At 42.3% G+C, this 22591-nt stretch overlaps 1 protein-coding gene across 7 annotated transcripts in view; it reads right to left on the bottom strand.

Moving 5' to 3' along the window:
• pikfyve (phosphoinositide kinase, FYVE finger containing) overlaps window positions 1-22591 on the bottom strand; it is a 30924-nt gene that overhangs the window by 6967 nt on the left and 1366 nt on the right. For 2 of the 7 annotated variants that reach the window (XM_026143836.2, XM_026143831.2), the window contains exons 2-31: window positions 21347-21543; window positions 19615-19770; window positions 17372-17481; window positions 16331-16502; window positions 15887-16094; window positions 14495-14521; window positions 14182-14271; window positions 12811-12967; window positions 12551-12708; window positions 11931-12042; window positions 11546-11693; window positions 11143-11307; window positions 10688-10747; window positions 10475-10604; window positions 8933-9113; window positions 8729-8803; window positions 8490-8597; window positions 8264-8404; window positions 7111-7237; window positions 6153-7030; window positions 5645-6052; window positions 3569-3669; window positions 3411-3482; window positions 3139-3310; window positions 2725-2903; window positions 1385-1498; window positions 1014-1122; window positions 788-942; window positions 577-673; window positions 2-59 (exon numbers count right to left, since the gene is read on the bottom strand). In XM_026143836.2, the coding sequence (XP_025999621.2) occupies window positions 2-59; window positions 577-673; window positions 788-942; window positions 1014-1122; window positions 1385-1498; window positions 2725-2903; window positions 3139-3310; window positions 3411-3482; window positions 3569-3669; window positions 5645-6052; window positions 6153-7030; window positions 7111-7237; window positions 8264-8404; window positions 8490-8597; window positions 8729-8803; window positions 8933-9113; window positions 10475-10604; window positions 10688-10747; window positions 11143-11307; window positions 11546-11693; window positions 11931-12042; window positions 12551-12708; window positions 12811-12967; window positions 14182-14271; window positions 14495-14521; window positions 15887-16094; window positions 16331-16502; window positions 17372-17481; window positions 19615-19770; window positions 21347-21530 (4852 nt within the window). In that variant the 5' untranslated portion in view covers window positions 21531-21543. The remainder of the gene's footprint in view (window position 1; window positions 60-576; window positions 674-787; window positions 943-1013; window positions 1123-1384; window positions 1499-2724; window positions 2904-3138; window positions 3311-3410; window positions 3483-3568; window positions 3670-5644; window positions 6053-6152; window positions 7031-7110; window positions 7238-8263; window positions 8405-8489; window positions 8598-8728; window positions 8804-8932; window positions 9114-10474; window positions 10605-10687; window positions 10748-11142; window positions 11308-11545; window positions 11694-11930; window positions 12043-12550; window positions 12709-12810; window positions 12968-14181; window positions 14272-14494; window positions 14522-15886; window positions 16095-16330; window positions 16503-17371; window positions 17482-19614; window positions 19771-21346; window positions 21544-22591) is intronic. The other 5 variants (XM_080290294.1, XM_026143834.2, XM_026143833.2 and 2 more) reach the window with 4 other exon arrangements.

The raw sequence follows: 22591 nt of genomic DNA, 5'->3' as shown, positions 1-22591 counted from the left end.
CCTTTCTCACCATTTTGTACCACCGGTGATGGGTTACGAGGGGAGGACTCCACAGCACTCTATTAAAACACAAAAAGATTATTGTTATATCGCATGTACAGGGACCATGAAGCTACAATCTAAGCTTTGTTCAAACCCACAAACAAAACAGAAAGAACGTCTCAAATTCTTTCTAATTGGTTTGTTGTCAAGTTACACAGTGAGGAAGAAGATGTGGAGAAGAATTCCCTTTAGGAGCCTTCAATAGAAACCGGATCATTAACATTAACCTTCATGAACGTCCCTTTCACGCGTCCCTCACACCTTGAAAACCTTTGTTCTGTGAAAAGTGATGTAAACTCAGATTTTTAGGTTGAGTTTTGGATGCACCACCCATCCACAGTGTCCCAATACTGATGCTGACTCCTGTCACTATAGTCAATAATATTACATCATAGTTATAAAACATTATGTCGTAAGGACAAGACTACATGGTTAAGAAACACAAACAGCCCAGGTCTCTGACTACACAGCGTGTAAAGCAAACGGGTGACTGAGTGAAGTGCATGCAAACATTCACTGAATGATGCTACAGACCTTGCTGTCGTCAGTGGTGTTTGGCCTGTGTCTGCCTGGGCTGGGGGGTACAGACAAGCGCTTCTTGCCTTTCTCCTGCTGGAACAAATCCTGAAGTCTGAAAGTATGAAATCAGGATTAAAACCAAGTGTTGGTGTTGCTATGGTGACATGACATTTATATTGCATGGATGATGTAATAAAGCACGTGTCAGATATTCTCCGACTCTCACCTGCTGTTCCAGGACTGCAGCATCTCGCACAGACTCTGTTTCTTCACCACCAGCGACTCGAGAACAGCCTGCAGCTGCTGAGGAGAATCTGAGCCGCACACCTGCAGTCGAACCTGAAGCTTTTCGATCCAGCTCCGCAGCTCTGCCTCTTCCATCTGCACATAAATACCAACATGAGCCCAAGACACCCCCTGCAACAAGAGACGCTGATGTGGGGAGAACCTACATCTTTCTGAGCGAAAATGTCCTCCATCTTTTCTTCACGTGTCTTACTGAAGGTTTCAGTTTTCAGGGATGTGAGGCGGTCATCGATGGCCAAGTACACCTGTGTGACTCTAGGGGGGGGGATATTTGCAGGTTACTGTAAACATGCTACTACACCCCTACCTCATGCACTGAGACCTTGTTCCGGTGTTTAAGTAAGTAAAAACCGTAACAATCTAAAGGGTACCCTCCATAATAGTCATATCAATTATCTGAAGTTGAGGTATATCAGATCTCATATCTGCAATTCTCTTAACATTACAGCTGTTACATAGGATGTAGTGGTAGAAATACACTAATTTCTTGAGCTGAAGCTAGGTCAGTGGTATTTACTTCTGAGTGAAGTCCTTCAGGTCCTGCTGCAGGTTGGTTTTGGATGGTCCCAGGTTCCTGATGAAGATCTTGGGCCGAGGAAGACAAATCTCCAACAACTTTATAGACGTGTAGCTGAAGAAACAGGAAAAAACAGAGTCCCATATTTGAAACTGTTGTCATTAAAAGTGCTTTAAGACAAGTATTGTTGTGAACCATTTATACAAATACACTTTAACTTAAATGAATAGCCATGTGTAAATAATTACTACATTAAGGCCAAACTCCTGGTTATTATCATAGATATTATCAATAAATAGTTATGATGGAATTTGGTAATTATAAGGTAAGGATATGTACAGTTTCTGGTGCTATTTATGTATTATGTGTTTATCAGAATTACTATTGCTACAAAGAAGTAATCAAATCATGCAAACAAACATTTATTGGGCCATGGAGTATAGAAGGTGGATAACACAATTAACCTGTAAACTGGATTTAAAAGGGAGTGAACAACAAATTACTGAAATGTGTGTTTTTGTGTGTCTGTGTACTTTAGTAGCTGTACTGTCTATCATGAGATGTGGTGTAATGTATATTATTGTCAAATGTGTGTGTTTCGTCATTGTTTTATTAAGAGAATCAATACTGGATGCCTGTGATCTTCAGGTCCTCAGAGGCCCTGCGTTAAAAACAGGCATGATTCTGTCACTGCACGTCTGTGAACTCACCATGCCATCCACAAACGCAACTCTATCATGCAATGAAGAAGCTAAACAGAAGCCAGAGCTCAAAGCTTGTTTCAAAATGACTCGGGAGAAAATGAAAACTGTTCTGGAGTCAGACAAATCCAAAAGGTAACCTGGAATTGGCAGCTTTCACATTGGGAAGGGTATATACAAGTTTTAGAGAGCAGGTCTTCTGCAGGGAATTGCTGGCATATTGCAGCGAGACAATAGTGAACTGCATACTGCATGTATTACAACAGTATAGTTTTGTAGTAAAGAGTCCGGGTGCTGAACTTGCCTGCAGTCCAGAACCTTCACATACTGAAAACATTTGGCTCATCATGAAATGAAAAATAGGCAAAAGAAGGCTGCTGAGCAACTGTTCGCCTCAGTTACCAAACATTTAAGAACTGTTAAAACAAGAGTGGATGTCAAACATGGCCCTGTCCCCACTTTTTTCAGACTTGTTGCTGACATCAAATTTAAAATGCAACATTTTCCCGGTGTAAACGTCATGTAAACTGTGAATAAAATACAGGTTTTATGAGATTCATGAGATCATTGCATTCTGTTCTCTGACCCATTTGTTGTTTGACACTATAATGGCTATAATGCAGTAGTGTGAATGACTACCTGAAGGAAGCCACCATCTGGTTATATGAGAAGTACTGGTGGTAGTCTTTGTGGATGGAGTGCCCGCAGGGCTCTGCATTAGCCCGTCTGGAGTACTGGTGACCATAGAAGCGAAGTTCCAGGTATTTGGCAAAAGACATACACCACGAGTCATTGGAGAGAGGAACCACCGGTGTCACCTACAGACAGAGAGAAGAGAAGCATGGTGAGAAGACCGGGTCACCACTTTCATTCATTCATTCATACAAATAGTGGAATTTTCAGCGGCATCACATTTGGCAGAGTACACCTAAGATACAAACACAGCAGAGGACACTTTAAGCTGCTTTTGACTGATTAATTGCTCGACCATAGAAAACGAACACACACACCATACAGTAAGGCCCCAGATGGTCTATCTGAACTGTTACTGACCTGCTTGCAGATTCGGCACCAGGAGTAGTTGAGAATTGTGTGCTGATAACCAGGCACAGGGGAGTCCAACTCCTTCAACACAATCTGCACACAGCCGTTGCCGTGCACAAACCGACGGACGTGATGCACCATGGGAGTCTCACAGAACATGCTGGGGCACTGGTAGGATGGCCTGCAGGTGAACATCCACACAAACACATTACAACATGTTCCAAGAATCCAACTTTTTAAATCTCATCTCATTAATCTAAGGCACGTCTTTGTTGTCGTACCTGAAACAATATCGTTCCAGGAAAACACCCAGAGAGAGGTCGTTCTTGCCATAAAACTCCATCGTGACAATCCTGTTGACAAACACAGGGCAGTGACTCCAGGTTCTCTCTTTTATTTCGGATCATATTTACAGGTTATCTCTGTATGACCGGTTTACCATGGGCTGACACAGGGGTTGGGTGCATTGTTGGACTGAATAGATGAACTACTGAAAAGCACACACAACCTCTGATGGTTGATGGGATTCAGGCAGTCCAGCTGAGGATGAGAAAAGTAAAGAATAAGTTCAAACACCTCGATACACTTCTTAAATCAAAGCTGAGGAGTCCTGGCTCAGCAGTGCAACTAGGATGCAAAGGCACTTTCTACTAAAAGGTTCTCTTGAATGTGCTTTTGCACATTAGTTCAGCCGTTTTTAATACCCCTACAGACAGGCAGCTAAACACACGAACCAGTGACAGCATCAAGCATAATGCTGAGCAATTTGTACTACAAATATACTATACGGTCAAAAGTACTGGGACACCTACACGTGACGTCTACAGATGCTGCTCAGCCATGAAAACCCATGACATGAAGCGGTTTTGTGCTGATGTTAATGTCGGAAGCGGTTTGAAACACAGCTTTTACTTTTACTATGATGTCAGCGCTCAGTGACAACATCTGTATCTTTATAGAGTCTGCCACTTCATGGCAGCGTTGCTTTGGTTCCTACATGCATCCAGTCTGCAATACCACTCAAAGCATTGATTGTAAAATATCTAGAAAAAAAAAGGCATTTCACAAACTGACCTGTGGCAACAGAAGCATCCTGTTACAGTATCGCACTCTAATTCAGTGAACTCTTTAGAATCACCCATTCTTTATTAATGCTTGTAATGACAGACACTGTTGCCAGCTGCTTGATTTTAAATACCTAAATTGAACTGCAAAAACCTGAATTCAAAGGTCTCGCCCAGTACTTTTGAGTAGGGCTGTTCCACATAAAGATATATATCGGATGACGATATGAAAACATCTATCGTTTCATATTACGCTATCGTTTGTTTACGGTAATATGTTTTCATGGTTTTGATGGGTCACTGTAGAATTTCTTAAGTTTCTCTCTTTCTCTTATATTTAATATAACCACACTACGGACAGACAAGCGACTGTTTTCATGCCTTGTCATTAACAACAACGACGGTAAAACCATTGAGTGGCTCCGCCGTCCGCTTGCTTATTTTCCACATAAAGCTGTAGATCCTGTTGAGATTTTTCAAAATAAACCGAATCACGCGAAATACTATGCAGTGTTTACAGAGAAGCTAAAAAGAGCCGTCAGGTGCTAAAAAATAAACCTTAGAACAGGCTTTTCCCCGCAGCACGCTGTGTAATAAATACAAAGAAAACTGCGGCTGTTTCAACTTATGTAACGCTCGACTCCAGGTACACGAGCCCAGCTCAAAACACTTCACACAGTCGAGTTGCCTGAGATTCACAGAATTTACACAAAATGTAAAATTTTGTAATAGATATCGTTGTCGAGACGGTAAATGTCTTATAGCGGGATATGAGAATTTGGTCATATCGCACAGCCCGACTTTTGAGCACATAGTGTGTGTTTGCATTACTGCAGTTCATTTAAACCTCCAACAGTCAATTCACTAAAATTTCACAAAGAAAGATATTCCCAAATATGGCAAATACAGAATCTTGTGCACTAAACCCACCTTTTCCTCTGCATTTCCTCTGATTGAAATTTGGTGTGTGGTGAGAAAATATTTTAAATGATAAGAGCATTTGTATCAATATAGCTCCATATATGGACATGTTTTTGCCCTAAATAGACCCTAGTAGGCTGCGTCCTTCAAACTGTTGTTTTTAAATATCTACAAGTAAATACTCTTTTTGAAGATTTAAACCTAGTTCACCTCAACAAACCTCTGAGAAATAATGACAATGAAATAAACAAACAATAGACAACTTCACAAAGGAACAACATCAGACTTTTAGTATCTGTTTAGATTCTGTTCCTCAGCTGAATTCACCAGATAACGATTGAGAAACTGAAACCTCAAGGCTGGAACTCATGTTCAGGCAGTAAATACACATCACACAAGCATACATCATTTATCAGAAGTTACAAATATATGGAGGCTAAACAAATAGTGTCTCACTGTGCTTGGCAGTGTCAGATTAAAACATTTTGATGGTTTGAAATTCTGTTCTGGTGAAGAATGATCGGCCTTACGTTGCTCACCTTGGGGGCCCAGTTCATCTCGCTCTGTTTGCTCGGCCTCTCCTCTTCTCCTTCGCTCTTCACTGATGGTTTGCCTGGTATATCAGCCCCCCGGCTCTGGCTACTGGCAGCAGCTGCGGCAGAGTTGAAGGGGTCATGGGTTTCTTTCTGCCGGATGCGACCCCCCTTTGCTCTGTAGTCCGCCAACATCTCGGCCAAATTCTGACTATTGCTCAGCTGCTCTACAATGCGGGTGCTGGTCAGACTGTGGCAAGGCAGGAACTCAATGGGCCTCGGTTGCACAACGCCGTTGGTCTGTCCTCCAACCAGTGAGGAGGGGGCTGAGTCTTTAAGGAGCTGCCGTTTTCTGCGCACGTCCAGTTCCTTCAGGTCCTTGTTGAGGAGAGGAGAAAGGTAGACCTACAAGGCGTGGAAAAACTCAAATTAGTGGTCTGTGAATCAGGGAAAAATTCGGAAACAGCGCCAAAGTGCAGGCAGGAAACTAAGTAAACTAAGGTACCTGCTCAGGAAAGTAGTCCCTGCTGGGGCAGTGCATGCCAGCTGGTGTGAGAAGGAATGGTTCTTTAAATGTGATGAAGGGGGAAATGCACAGGATGACGTCCTTGAGCTCCTGCTTGAACACTGCAGAGATGGACTTCAGGCGGTCATCAGATGAAGCCACCTGCTCTGCGAAAAACATCCCCGTGTCATCCTGCAGGGGGTCTCTGAACAACTTAGGAGTTGGTGTCTCTGATCCATCACCATCCTCTAAACCTAACGACTCCTGCTTCAGCAGCGTTGCCTCTCCCCCCATATCCCCATCAGATGCTGCGATCAGCGTGTCGGAGCCTGTCATCTCTTGGTCTTCTTCCATGAGGAATGGAGGGGACACAGAAAAGGGCGGTGCAGGAGGGTTGGAAAATGGAGAGGAGGTCCTCGTCTCTGCAGGAGCCTCATCCTTTCGGACAGATGGGGTAGGTGATTTTGGGTTCAATTTGTCTTGGAGAGCTTCTAGGTCTCCATTTTTAGATGAAGAGTCTAAGAGAAGCCCTTCATCCTCAGTCTGTGCTGCAGATGCAGAATCTTCACTTCCTGCAGTTTTCCCTGGGCTCTCTTCATTGTTCTCGCTCCTTGGACTCTCTCCATCTTCCTCTTCCTCTGAAGCAGCGGCGCCTTCCAGCAGACAGGGGAACGAAGTGCTTTGTGCCAAGCTGGGCGGCATGGCGAACTCATCCATGAGGAATGAGATCTCCAGCTGGGAGTGGTAGGCCACGCATACCATCAGCATGATGATCTCCTTCACCCTGGCCAGCTCGTACTCTGAAGCACCACGCAGTTTTATGGAGCATCCAAGATGAGGAGGGCAGCCCTCAAAGAACATCAATGTCTTCACCTCACCTGGAAGGACAAAGAGAGAGAATGACAGCAATGACCTATCATTGCAGCAGGGTCCACTGAGAGGAGTGTGTGCTTCTTACTGTTTGCCAGTATAAAGGGCTGCATGTAGAACTTGTGGCAGGTCCCCAGACGAGGTTTGGTGAGGAGCTGGTCCATGGACATTACCAGGTCTCCCTGAGTCATATGACTCACTCTGTCCAAAACTTGCTAAAAAGGAGGGGAAAAAAATGAACACTTGAGCAAAGACATCTCCTCAAAGACATTTCTAGCAGGTCCATTAGATGATGATGATGTTCCAGACCAAGCTTTGTTTCTTTAAAATGTATGAATCAGAGTAAAAGAGCATACACACAAGAAAAGTCAAGAAGCAATGAGGTGACCACGTACATTATACACTAGCAATTGTTTCATCTCACAGCACAGACTTTTTACTAAAGATGGAGAAAAATGAGTCTCAAAAGTTAAGAAAAAGACAGTAGAGGGTAATTTCTCTGGTTGCGAAGAGAAATCTGGTTATACCGACGTCTATGAGAAAATGACCCTTCGGCTCCTTTGATCCATGACCTCGGTAAACACTTTCCGCTTAGAGTACATGGCATTCTTTGGGGCTGTCCCACCTTGTGATCGACAAGTTATGTGTTACACTGCCAACGTTTACATGGTCACAGGCATCTCCCTCTCAGATCCAGTGTCGCCAAGTGCTGGATCACAGAGGTCATGTGATTAATGGGGTTTTGCGTCATCGTAGGGTCTTTACCTTACAATATAAAGCAGCTCAAGGCGACTGTTGTTGTGATTTGGTCAGTCGTCATGACTACATCCATTTTTTACATGCAGATTACATCTCAAAGTTGACAAATTTAACTTAGTGCCCACCTAAGTGCATCACAGTGATTTATTTATTTCAGACCTGCATGTCCAGCACCTTTCCACAACATTTATCAAGGCAGGATGTGATGCCTCTACCAATCTGCTGTGATTTTGGCTGCACTCAAAACCCAAAACTGTGATAAAAATGAGCAGGTGACAGAAATTTTATAATCTTACCAACTGAAATAATTTTATTTCTCGGTGTATTAAATGTGCATACAACATGTTATATGAATACTTTTTTCTCAGTTCACCATTAATGCCACTGTGACAGTGGCATTAATGGTGAAACTGTTGTTGGTAAAGGTAAAACTAGAGAAAGTAAACTATATATTTCGAGTGGAACACTGACGTTAAACTGACCGGTTTGACGTTGATGACCAGTGTGATGCCATGCTCTAACAGCATGTCTTGAGCAATACGAGAAACCGTCTTCTCCACCAACACCAGGTTTGGACGGACATCCACGATGCGCTGCACATAGTTCTTCAAAAACTCTCGCTCCTGAGGTAGAGACAAAGAAAGCTTCTTTCAGAAAAGCACAGAAAAGGCTCGTTTCCTCTGCTGTTTCACTGCTGGAGTGACTCACTTGTAGGACGATGGGGTCAATGGAGGTAAACTTGGTCTCCTCTCTGTACAGGTACTCTATGGAACACTTGAGCATCAGGATCCTGGGGTTCTTGATGTAGGGGTTCATCTGGTTGCAGGTCAGACGGATTAGTTTACTATCAGCTATTCTTCACATATTTCATTCAACAACTGGTACATTCCTTTACTGTATTTCTTGATATAACTGCAGATTCATATGATCACAATAGTTGACCCTACCTTCTTGTGGGCGATGTTTTTTGTGCACACAAAGCCATTTACGACCATTGAGTCAAACTTCTTGCCTCCAGGAATCTGAACCACAAATAAAGATTCAGTTATAACTGTATGTAACTCAGCTACTCATAGAGCTGACTATACTGTTTATTTAGTTAATTAGACAAAATATGAATACAGTGGTTGCGGCTAAAGTTTGGCTTCAACCTTCTTGATGTGGACCAGCTGCCGGATGTCCATGTCGTCATCGCAGTTGCGAACGTCGGGCCGCACCGTCTGCACGACCTGCCGGACCACGGGTACGATGATATCCCGCCAGGACAGAGATAGCGACTCACTATAGAGCAGCTGCTGCAGCAGCGCCATCATGTGGCTGTGGTTGGCTGAACTAAACAGACAGGCAGGTGGTTAGAAACCTTCTACCATGTAGAAATGCCAGCAGCTTACCTTCTAAGTTACTGTCATCTTCAAACCATTTTTTGGAGCTTTTTACCTTATTTTTACCGAATTCTTCTCTGGAATCCATCACCCACCTGAAAGTCTGACTTATTGCCGACTACTGTGATCCCCGAACAGTTGGAACACTTCCCCCTCCTTAAACATGGGAACCACCACCCCAGTCTCTGCCAATCCAGAGGTACCGCCCCTGATGTCCACACAACATTGTAGAGGCATATAAACCAAGACAGCCCTACTATATCCAGAGCCTTCAGGAACTCAGGGCGAACCTCATCCACGCCAGGGGCCCTGCCATAAAAGGAGTTGTTTAACTGCCTCAGTGACCTCGTCCCCAGAGATAGACGAGTTCTCCTCATTGTCCCCAGACTATGGAAGACGTGCCAGTGGAGGTCCTCGAAGCTTTCCTTCCACCGCCCAACAATGTTCTCAGTCTAAGTCAGCAGCAGTTCTCCTCGTGAGTCACCTAACGGTTTGCCAGAATCTCATCAAGGCAGTCCGAAAGTCTTTTTCCATGGCCTCCCCGAACTCCTCCCACGCCCGAGTTTTGGATTCAGTCACTGCCTGAGCTGCGTTCTGTTTGGCTGTCTACAGTCCCGCAGGCTAACTAAGCCCGATAGGACTCCTTCTTCAGCTTGGTGGCTCCCTTCACCTCTGGTGTCCACCATTTAGTTCGGGGAATACCACCACGACAGGCACCAACCACCTTACGACCCAAGCTCTGTGCAGGGGCTTCGACGATGGAGGTGCAGAACATGGCCTATTGGGGCTCAATGTCCCCAGTCTCCCTCGGAAAGCTGTTGAAGCTCTGCCGAAAGTGCGTATCGAAGATCTCTCGGACCGGGGCCTCTGCCAGGCATTCCCAGCGCACTCTCACTATACGTTTAGCATCCACCTGATCCAACTCACCACCAGGTGGCAATCAGTTGACAGCTCAGCCCCTCTCTTTATCAGCACATATGGCCGCAGGTCTGGTCATCGACAAAATCGATCATCGACCTGCAGCCTAGGGTGTCCTGGTGCCATGTCCACTTATGGACACCCTTAGGTTTGAACATGGTGTCCTAAATTACATCTGATTTAATTTGATACACTTGTGTTTTTGTTTATATTTATTTATCTATTTGTACCTCTTCTTGTGAGTTAATGTTATATGTCTATATCTATTACATGCCAATATCAAATCACTATTCTATAGCAAGTAAATAGTGAATGCAAACTGGTAGTTTGTGGTTTGCAGCCCTAGTTTTGACACTATTGCTCTATAATCACAGTGGTGCCATATCCACTCACAGCAGCCTCTCCATGGCCTTCTTCTCCCCGTTTTCCTCTCTGAGCTGATCCAAAGAGCTGTGGTGCCAACCCAGTGGGGTGAACATCATCTCTTTAGCCTTTTCCTCCACACGACGGTTGAACAGAGACTCTGTGGCAAGAATAATAAGTTTGCCTAGTCAGATATGCCAGTGAGTTACTAATTAAATCAGTGAGGATCTGCAGAGTTCGTACCTTTGATGAATGCATCAGTTATGACAATGTTCTGCACTCCATCCTCGGACAAAAGAAATTCTGTTTAAAAAAACAAAAAGAAAGTGTTATTTTTAAACACTCCCAAACAACTATTAGATTTTCACTCAGGCATTTCCTTTTGTTAAAAAATCTAAAAAACAGGAAATGAAATCCATCAGCACAAAAAACTGAGACAGCACGTGGAATTACCTGCATGTTATCTGCACTTCTGTGGAAGAAAATAGGCCCTGCTTCTACCACAGACCCAGCATAAATACTTTGCTTCACAAAACAATTTCATTGCAGAGACTGTCGCAGGGCTAACACAAAGAGACAGACAACCATTCACACTCATATTCACACCTATGGCCAATTTACAAACTCCTAATGACAGACGATGTCACTGTGGCCAAGGATCCTCACGTACAGGTCATATCGCAGCAGGGAATATTTACCTTTCTGCTCAGCAGCAGGAGGCACGTGTGGATATTTGGACTGCTTCTTAACATGAAAGTTGACATTGTTTTGCTCCATGTTAAGGTTTATAGAGGCGGCGGAGTCACTATCCACCACAGAATGGGAACTGCTAACTGACGTCCTCTTGCTGGGGCTGGCAGAGTCTAGATGCATGCATACACACACACACACACAGATTGGAATGCAGAGAAACGATATGAAGGTAAATACGGTGTAAAATGTGAGAGCTTGTAGATGACATGTGTCAATTAAAAAATTAGTAGAAATACAAAAATCTCCCACAGTTTGCAACATATTTACATTCATTAAAACCAAACCCCATGCAAAGAGGCTTCAGTTGCAAAGATAAAACACTGAATAAAGTGTCACACAGATACGTACTGGGCATGGCGTACTCAGTCTCATCTGCAAGCTGCTCTGTGTCGCTGTCATCAAACTTGATGTCTTTAAACCAAGATGGCTCTGAATGTCCCTCCAGTGAGTTGACACTATCGCTGTCTGGAGATGGGGTTTCTGAGAACTCTGTGCTCTAAAGATCAAACAGCGTGACGTCAAAGTCTGCACATTAACCTTCACTGAAATAATCAGTGGTATGACCCCCTTGAGCAATCAAGCCCACCCCATTGAATCAATATCACTGCTGCAATGAGTCAATGCGGATTACAGCAAATGTAAAACAACTTAGACGGTATCCTAAAATATTTCTGTAATTCGGCTTTCCCTCACTATCTGCAGGCTTTGCGTATCAGCAGGAAGCAGCTCTCACCTGAAGAGGTCGGTAGAGTGCATACTCGTCCCTGAACAGCTGGTCGTGGTGTGTGACGCAGTCGATCCAGCGACCGTCTACTAATGCCTGGCCTATTGCAATAGCCTGTGCCCTGCAACATGGAAAAACCGGAGTAAAACATGAGAGAGAGCAGCTTTTAACATGTTAATATATTTTTATCAAAATGAGCAGGGGAAGTCAGTCAACCGTTCATGCATGTACACATAAAAAGTAATTTACCAAACTATTAGAAACTTTTAGAAGAATTCCTAATCATGTGCATGCAGATGCAGATGCCAAAGACCTGTCCAACGATGTTTATGAAACACACACCTTTAACGCACTAGAAGAAAATAAGCATTGTTGTTTCTCCAGGGCAGGGGTGTCCAACTCCAGGCCTCGAGGGCCGGTGTCCTGCAGGTTTTAGATGTGTCCTTGATCCAACACAGCTGATTTAGATGGCTAAATGACCTCCTCAACATGTCTTGAAGTTCTCCAGAGGCCTGGTAATGAACTAATCATTTGATTAAGGTGTGTCTACCCAGGGTGAGATCTAAAACCTGCAGGACACTGGCCCTCGAGGCCTGGAGTTCCTCAGCCCTGCTCCAATGCAATCGTACCTGGTGGAGATGGTTCCATTTCTCAGCAGCCAGTTGACAAGCTCCTTTCCCACAATGCAGTTTGGGTAAGTCCTGAGCCAGTATCTGTGGTCCTGAAACTCCATTCCTGTGCTATTGTGGCAGATTTTCTTCCACAGATCCTTCAGCTGAGAGGAATCCTACAAGACATGTTGTACTGGTTGGCATCACTCAGATGGTGTTACAACAACGAGGAACCGTGAACCATGAAATCAGAAGAAGAGAAAGGAAAAATCAGCTACCAGCAGGATCTTTCGCTCCTCCTCACTGTGGTCCAGCTTGGTGCCGCTCTTGGTCCCCGACATGGATCGACTGGTTGGCGGGCTGACTGAGCTGTCGTAGGAAGGCACCATAGAGGATACAGAGCGATCCAGCGTCATGGTGGTCACACTGGCAGATCTGAGAGAAACGGGAACCACTCACATTCATGGCTTCTAGCTATTTAAACTGTACAGATGTTTTTACCCAAGGTTGTTCTGGACTGAGACACAAATAAGCTGAAAAACTGAGCTCAATAATCTTTTTTTTATAAACTTCTACTGCTAAGAACAGAAGATACAATTAACTGTGTTGCCTCTGGAAAATTACTTCTCTGGTCATGATCTCAATATTTCATGTTGCAGTGAGTGGAAACACTCTCAGACAAACTGGTGACAGTTATCAAAAATAATTCCTGTCTTATTTAGAAACACTGACTCTCTGAAATCACTCTGAGTCAGTCTGCACCGACGAGCCCAACTTCAGTCGCAACAAACGACTCAGTTCAACTGCTTGCATTCTAGTAATACTCGTATAGGTTGCTGAGCATGTGTGTGTTTTTGCAGTTCAGCTGCTGTCCTGCAGCAACGTCACTATTGGTGGAGAAAATTTGATTTCAAATCTCGGAGGTTCTGGCAGGACTCGTGTGGATTTATGTTTAGTGTGAATTTATGTGCATGTACGTGGCAACAGATTTGCAATAGACAGAAATACTACTATGCTTTTCACCAGTGTATTACAATTGTTACCACAAACAGATGCGTGGAATTACCAAATTAACTCAATTCAATCTCAAACTGACAGCAGTCTGACTCAGACTTATTGATATTTTATTGTCCTCTTGATGCACCAAAGTTTCTTTGAAGACAGCAACTGTCTCAGAGTGGTCGCAGCCCTGACCCTTGGCTTCAAAGCAACCATTTAAAATGCAACAAGATCACAAGCTCTTCGCACTCAGTCACAGCAATTCTGTTTGTGCCACAGTCTACAATAACCGTTTCCCCCAGTGTGACTGCAGCTTTGGAAAATCCAGTCCTAGAACTCAATTTCCATTAGATGACCTTACTAAATGAAGACTGAACGATAATAACAAAAATAACAGTAACAAATGGAGACAGAGAAATGTAGGAATGAAGTAGGAAACAGAATTATTCGATGTGGCAATGATCTGGATAGCTTGTTGTTTTTGGATAAAGATTGAGGTGATCTAAAAAAAACAAACAAAAAACTTCAGACCCTGCTGGCATGAAGAAAACACGGAGAAAACCAAAATTCTTCTTTACCTGTGCGGAACGAGGCTGGAACACACTGTGCATAATGTAATTTGTACAAGCAAACAAAAAGCAGCGACTGACCTCTTCCTCACAGGTGATTTTCCTACGTCTTCCTGCAGTGTGGTCAGCCTTGAAGTGAGGCCGCTGTTCTGAGGCTCCTGGTGAATCATACTAACAACACACAAACTTGGATTTAGACTCTTCCTGCAGTCCTTGCATTTCCTTTCTGTTCTCCGCCCACATTTATGATCAGTAGATTTCAGAATGCAGAAGACTATTTTCTTTACAGAGCTAGAAAGCATTAGCCTCTGCTAACTGACCGCTAAAGCTGAGACACATGTGGAAAAAAAGAAGAAACGAAAAGAAAAAGAATGAAACAAACAGCAAGACTCACGTCTTTCTCATCCCAATAGGAGTTTTTCTATGCCAGAAGAGAGAGAGAGAGGAAACAGATTTTCTTTGAAGGAAGTTGACAGAGAAAAAGCAGGGGAGCACACAGGCTTAAAACTGCAACCAAACAAGCACAAGTTGTAAAATGCACATATGCTTGGAGAAAGTTTGAAACAGATAAGTCTTTGAAGACTCATTTAACAATTTGTCTGGTCTGTTCTGTGCACGCTAAAGATATCTTTTAAAAAAAATAAAAAAAAAGATCGTCAACCATTTTTCAAAAGGAAAGTTGAGATTAGTTATGCTTTAAGCAGATTCTTAAATAATTAGAATCACATGTTAAAGGCATGTGCAATATGATTCAGCTTGATGGGTCTTAACCAAGCACATAGTACAGAATCTACAAACTTCACATTGAAGCAGAAAATCCAGCAAGGAAAAGATGAGCAGACATCAAACAGCATGATTCCACTAAGAGACGGACCCTTCATGACAGGCTTTAGTGAACAGGAAGAAGTATGACGGCTGGAGGTGCAGCGTGGAGGCAGGAGGAACTGGGCTACAGTCAAACAGTGTCCGATTGCCATTGTAGGGTCTTTACTTGACAATATAAAGTGTCTTGAGGCGACTGTTGTTGTGATTTGGTGCTATATAAATAAAACTGAATTGGATTGAAGCATCTCCTCTGACAGGGCCTTGTCGGTGAGCTGGGGGAGCTGCGCCCTCAATAGATACATCTGTTGCTGCAGGTGGTTAAGCATCATCTCTCTCAGCCACACTGCTCTCTTCTAACCAGGGTTGGGTCATTATGTCCATACTGACCACTATTATTCCCCTGAATCTCCTGCTTTGACAGCAGGTTTCTTCTAATGAGCTACCAGGTACTTCATAGTCATTACAGACTTGTTCTCATTCATAGTTACTACATGTGCCAGCCAAGTCTCTGAGTTGTCTGGCATAGTAGCATTCCAACACTTCCATGTTCCCATGTCTATGTAAAGCCTTGTTCCAGTAGCCCTCATCAGAGCAGCATTAAAAACAAGTGTCACATGACTGCCCAGTCTGATTCTCTGAGCAGTGCGTGTCTCTTCTTTTATGTCCCTGTGAGTACTCAAACTTTACAACATGAAGTATTTTTATAAGAGTGGTCAGGAAAAGACAGGAGGACACTTTTTTGACTCTTTGACTGTAACCATCAGTTCAGAGCTGATAGTGAAGGAATCATGCAGAAAGCCTGTATTCTACCTGCGTTTGTTCAAACTCAACTGGAAATCATTCAAACATAAGTGCCAGAAATCAGGTTTTACATACAGTATATTACAAGCTCAATTCCATCTGGGTATGTAAATTAAAATTTCTCAGATATAACTTGCCACCAAGTGTGCATTTGTGTCACCTCTGCCAGGTCAGGTCCTCCTCAAGGAAGATGTTCCTGCTGGACTTGCGCCCACCCAATGGCGTCCGTGGTTCACTGGGCTCCAGCACACACACAGAGGAGGGAGAGTCAGACAAGGCGCTCAGATCCTCGCCGATGGAGCCCGAGTCAGCTGAGTGAGCGTAGTTTAATGCTAATTTACGGCAGTATGTACACGCCCGCAGGTCTCCTGGCAACACAGAGAGGCCGACCAAGACAGGAAGAGGCGTAAAGAAGGAAAGAGTGACAGATAATAGAAATGGGAGGAATTATTCTCACAAAAGTGTCACGAGTGCTTAGATAGAGGAACGTTTCCACCAAGGTTAACATTAATGTAGGATGATGTAAAATGACAATGCAAGATATTCTGGTGGATTACAAACAGTTTTCTGATACATTCGTAACCAAGTAATATCTGGACCCTACCTGTGTAGCCCATGAACTTTCCGGGAATTTCCTGGTTGCAGCAGCGGCTGCAGAAGATCTGCCCACACAGCCTGCAGTGATGTCTGCGGCGAAAGGTGGTAAACTTCTCGTTGCAGTCATAGCACTCCTTACACTGGCTATCTGGCATCCAGTACTGCTTCAGATCGCTGTCCTGAAGGGGGACAACATCACAGCATGCTGCTTTCATCCACAGAGACGTATGGGTGATATGACCTTAAGATGACATCACGATAGTCCAAGGAAATTTGCAAGAACCATATTTTTGATAATATAGGGAAAAATTGAGTTCCTAATTCACTTCCTAATTCTCTTAAAAAAAAAAAAAAAAAAAAGGTCCCAGCAGCATTCTCATTCAATAAAAGAACTAGATGTTACAATCCCAGATAGTACATTGCTTCAAAGGAGAAAGTCTTGAGGGATAGCAGCCCAGAAGCTTTACCACCTTTGTATTTAAGTAAAAATGCAGCAGCATTATGCAGCAGTAAAAGTACAAAATTACTACTGAACACTGTAGTTCAATAATAACTAAAATAAGCTAACCCTGTCTTCAGGAGTTGTGCAAGATTGTGACATAATGTCATATCTTGGGCCCTGCTTTCCCACCATGTAACTGCAGTCATTTCCATCCAGTGTTTGGTCATACTACCAAGTGCTTCAGTGACATCATTTGTAGTAGTGTGCTCTGTTTTATGTACACCAGGGTTATCTTATTGTTGTGCACAATGGGGAAGATAAATGCATGGCATCGCTACAACAAAAACTTTGCAATATGCTGTTTTTGCATCGGGTAAAGATGCTTACTGTATTATCGAGGATGATATGGCACAGCCCTAGAGAGGTATTGCATGGCTTGGGCCATATTTATGACATTGTTGATTAAAAACAGACAAACTCAGTTCACTTTTAGCGCTCAAAACCTTTGAACTGGACTGAACATTCTAACTTTTCCTAGAAAAGGCATATTATAATGAAATACCAAAGGTAAACAAATGTTTCCAAATATAGAGGAGTTTGTTTTACCTGGCTCTTTCCCTCCATGATCTCCTTCAGCCGCTTCAGTGCAGTGCGAAGTTGCACAGCAGTACGAGGGTCATGATTACTTAGAGATGCAACAGATTTCCCGCTTCCCTCTAAAAATCATCCATGCAAACAAATGAAGAAACAGAACAAGTGAGCACAATAAATAAGTCTATAAATAAGTCCTGCCGCATTGTCAAATATTCCTCTTTTAAAAAAGAAAATACATATATATATATTTAATCTGAATAAATGCTACATTGGCTTCTCTTAGGTAATGTAATTACACAGCTAAATGAGAAACATTTGACAATGAACAACTACCTTTAAAGTTGCAAATGTGACATGACACAATCCAAGTTAATAAAAAAATAAAAAAACAAAAAATAAATAACTTGGCAAAAAAGCATGATGACTAGAAATGTTAGCTTAAAAATCAATCATAACAAATTACATTCCAATTATTAGTACCTGAGAGGCAAACCAAACACTAAAAGGAAGCGCTTTGTTTTAAAAGGCAAATCTCACACACACACACACACACACACACACACACACACACACACACACACACACACACACACACACACACACACACACACACACACAGGCTATTTTTTCAGACTGAGCAGCTACAGTCCAGACAAAATAGCTTTAGTAAAACCACACAGTGCAGAAGAGCCCTCACCTGGCCAATCCACTGCAATCAGAAAAGACACGAGAATGGATGTTACAGCGCTCATGTGCATCATTTTTTTGTTTTCTCTTTCCAACATAACAATGGCTGTGTCCCAAATCACTCACTTCCATTAGATATTTTGTATTGCCGTCTGATCGTACAGTAAGTGTAAATACGGTGCTCTGAAAGCTCTTCTGAGCAGGTCACTATCCAGGGATTGTATACCATCACGCACTGTGAGGAAGAAGGAACTTGTTGATGCTGATTTGTCACAACTTCACTGCATGACAGTGACATGATTCAAAGTGACTCGACAAGTTTCCAAAAGTGTTTGTGTCATTTTGCCAATGAGTTCATATCTCGTCTGCTACACAGAACCCCTGACACAAGCAGCAGGGAATGATTTCAAACACAACCAGTTACACAAACACCAAAAAGTTGATTCTGTTCTTCTGGATGTAACGTTTTCAGTGGGAGAAACGTTTGGTCACTCATCCAAGTGACTTCTTCAGTCCTTGGATGAAGAAGTCACTTCGTCTGAAAACACTACGTCCAGATGAACAGAATCAACTTTTTGGCACTTACTTACCTGGATGATTGAGCATGCATCAAGACAGTTACACAAACGCTCACAGAATTGTTTCTGGGATCAACTCACATTCAAATCTGCAGGTTTTCGTTCAAAAAAAAGAAACACAGAAGCTGGTGCTTCATTAACAAAAACATTTCTAGTCAGACACCTGTTTCTCTACTGAGTTAACACTAATAAAGGTTTACACAGAACATGTTTTTTGCCTCTGAAACTGTAATTAGGGGAGTTTGGTGGTGTCGTCAGGCAGAAGACATTTTAACTTAATCACAAAAAACAACAAGACAGACACTTTTTTCCTGCCATGAGCTTTATTTTTGCTCCACTTTCCTGACCACTTCTATGAATTCTTTATAAATTTCCTTTGTTTGAATCAGTGTTTTGTTGTCATTTAAGTGTCATTGTTGGCATGTACAAAACTAACAGTGTTTAAGGAGTGTGCAGTGTTTCTTCACAGATGACAGCCAAGCAGTCTTACCAGAACAGACCACACAATAATATTTACTCAGCATTTTAGTTGAGAAGACAAAAACCTTATCAGTTGTACTGATCATCACAACCACAACACGTGCAGACACTATAGCCCGTGACAGGCAAATGACTTGTTTGTATTCTTATGTTATAATATGCAATATGGTTGTTGCTTCTGTTGCTTTATTGGATGAGACGACTCTTATTATTCTTCCCCATCAAAAACTGGAACCAAATGCAGGATGCAGTTCAATTCAATATTGTGAAATGCATTTTATGATCTTGTGACAATAAAACATGTTTTATTGGTTTTGCACAAGATCAAAATGTTTAAGAGGTTTGCAGCACTGGAAATGATCCTGTTCTTCTCGTCTCACAGCTATCTGTTCATTTTCAACAGAGTGTGGAGCTGAATTTGAAAGCTTTCAAAGAGTTTGACTAATTTGTAAGCATAAAAAAACCAAACCTGTCTCGAATATCAGGAAGTGTCCAGTGTGTGACTTTTACCTGAGGCTGTTGAGGTGCGTCTGTAGTGGTCGGGATGTTGCTTTCGATGCGTCCTCGAGTGAGAGGGACTGGTGGACCAGCTTCTCCGCTCTGATTGAGGAGAAGGGGCTGGAATGTCTGGCTTCTCTGAGGCTGTTGAAGGAGGGCGTCCCTCATCTGAACACACAGAGAATGTGCTGAATAATTAAGTCCAGTAGTTTGCAGTTAAATCAAAGCCAATTGTAAAAAGTCATCAATTTCAAGATAAGAAATCTGACAGTAAAGGACTGTTGTTCAGTCTAAAGATCCGGATATTAGAAAATTAAATGCATTAAATGCAACCACAAAAAGGTTTCTCTCTAATGTGAGTGAATCCAACCTCTTTTACTACAGACTCATGTGACTCCAAAATCTGCATATTTTGTTGAGCAATAGAGGCGCCTTCACAGATGGGCCGGGTGCAATAAGGCACTCTATCGGATTCACTCTTTAACTGTGTGCTGATAACAAACAGAATGATGCAAAAAAAACAAACAACAACAACAACAACAACAACAACAACAAAAAACGGATTTCAACTGGTCAGATGACAGGGTAGTTTAATAGCTCCATTTTAACTAAACCATGCAAAAAGTTTTTAACTAAACTCTTTGCATGGTAAAATCTTAACATGAGACATTTGCATATGCAGTGCTGAAGTTCTTTTACTGACAGCGGTTTAGAGGAGTACCCCTGAGTCTGTGCTGTGATTTCTACAACAGTCACACAGATCACAGCCGTCACGGGACTTTCACTGTCCCTTATGTATAAAAACTCTTCTTTGTGTGGAAATTTCTGAATCTGTAATCAAATTATGTACCGGTTAACAAGAGTAGTGAACGCATCAGCTTTTCTGAAATGCAATATTACTGATGTGTTCAATATTACACAACTTCTCCAGTTTGTTGCCCCTTGTTTTGTTATATATGTTGCTGGCAGCCAATTCAAAATGATCAAATATACGTTTGAAAACAGCGGTTTTCAGATGAAAACACTCCACGTCCACACTATCGTTTTCAGTTGTTTTCACAGAGTTGCGCGTCCACATTGAAACAGCCGAAAACGCTTACGTTCCAGTACTGCGCATGCGTGAGACGCAAGACGATTCGACTGCCGTTTATTTACTTTCCGGCTCTTTGAAACGTCGCGGCAAAATGTCGAGGAAAAGCACCGAGTTTTTTAAATGGACTACCGTAACAATGAGGTGGAGTTGTTGCTGTGAGTAACAAAAAAAAAAAAAGTACAAAGTTGCAAAAGTGAGTGAGAATTAAAGAATTTGAAGAAAAGCTATCTGGAGCATGTACACACTCATATTAATCTTTAATAGGGCTGTCAAAACTCAGAGCAAACAAAACAACTGGTCACATGACTGCATCACATGACTAAAATTAGGGGACCAGACTTATTGGAGAATTTTAATTCATGACTTGTGCAGCTAACTGGGTCCTGGCTCCGGTTCAGATAAACATCTTCTATAAAATATTGTGTCGAGTCAAAAATACTGTAAGATGTAATTTCCACTACAGATTTATCACACTGTGTTTACAGTGGTAGGCAAAATATCTATATGTAATCTCTGTTAATCAGTGAGCGGTCTCACTTTTCTCTAACTTTCAAACATTAAAGAAATAAAAATCAATACAGAGTGTAGCTTTTGGACTAACTCAAGTGAAATTCTTGGGCTTCTATTTGATTATATTGTGCATTTCCTCACCTTTGTTGTTAAACCGAAACAGGTTGACAAAGGAGCTGTATGCAGAGCGGAGGGGAGGTTCATCCTGCTCTGGAGTCAGTGGCTTGAAGTGAGTCAGGTGGGAGGGGCTGGTGGGTGAGATGCCAGCTGGCTCCACGCTCCAGTCCGTTGAGGATGAGGACGAGGACTTGTCATCTGTAGCCATGTCACTGTTCCTCCTGCCATAGAGGGAAAAAGGTATGCACTGAAGAATGCACATGTAAGCAAGAACACATTTAGCTTATTCAGTCTTTAGTCAGTTCCTAGAAACTTACCTGCAAAAATATCAGTAACTGCTGACTATTTTAATTCCAAGATTCTTGCACCTACCCTGCCTAAAAACAATCAAATTGCAGGCTCTGTCATCTAATACACATTACACATTTCAAGGACTACACTGTTTTTCTACGAGAGCAGTTTTGCATGATTCAAAGTTCAAAATAATCCTTATATATCTTACAGTTTGTCCACTTTCTGAAACAAGCTGTTTAAGCTCCTCTCAGTTTACAATTAACATCTTCGGACTGGTTGAAAGGGTCTAACTGTCCGAGGGCTTCTGACAGTTTAAACTTAGACACAGCTGGGTGTTCCAACAGGAAAATGATCCAAAACATACATCAAAGCTGATTTTACCATGGACAAAGGAGGTTAATATTGAGCTGCTGGAATTGCCTTCTCAAAGTCCTATACTTAAAACTATGCTTAAAAGCCAGTTCTGTGGCAGGAAGCCAACAAATTTAAATGAATTCTGTCAAGAAGAGTGGTTAAATATTCAGCCAGAATTATACCAGAAGCTTGCTGATGGCTATCAAAAGTTAAAACTTGGTATGAGATATTTAACCACATATTAGTGGATGCTAACAGGGATAAGCTACCCAGGAAAAAGGAAAAAATGATGACCATGGTAATAAAAGTATTTTAGCCATTTGTTTTTGCTTTTCATTTCCTCAAGCATAACATATATGTTTATTTATTGAATGACAAGAAATAGCAGGAATATGCCAAGTGGCAAACTCCAGGCTGAAAATGAAGCCAAGACAGACCTGCCAGAATGGTAGTTCCTCACGTAGCTACTCACCATAAGCAAGTCAAATCCAAAGACTCCAATGTCAAAATGCCCAACTTTAGGGCATTAAAAACTACAATTACAGCCTGACATTGAAAACAAGATGAAAACTGTTGAGCTTTATGCTTTTGTGTCTCCTTCTATTCATTTTCTGACTTTTC

The sequence above is a fragment of the Astatotilapia calliptera genome, chromosome 16, assembly GCF_964374335.1.
Source record: "Astatotilapia calliptera chromosome 16, fAstCal68.1, whole genome shotgun sequence".
Lineage (NCBI taxonomy): Eukaryota > Metazoa > Chordata > Actinopteri > Cichliformes > Cichlidae > Astatotilapia > Astatotilapia calliptera.
The sequence above is the reverse complement of the archived record's forward strand: the minus strand, read 5'-3'. Positions and strand labels throughout refer to the sequence as shown.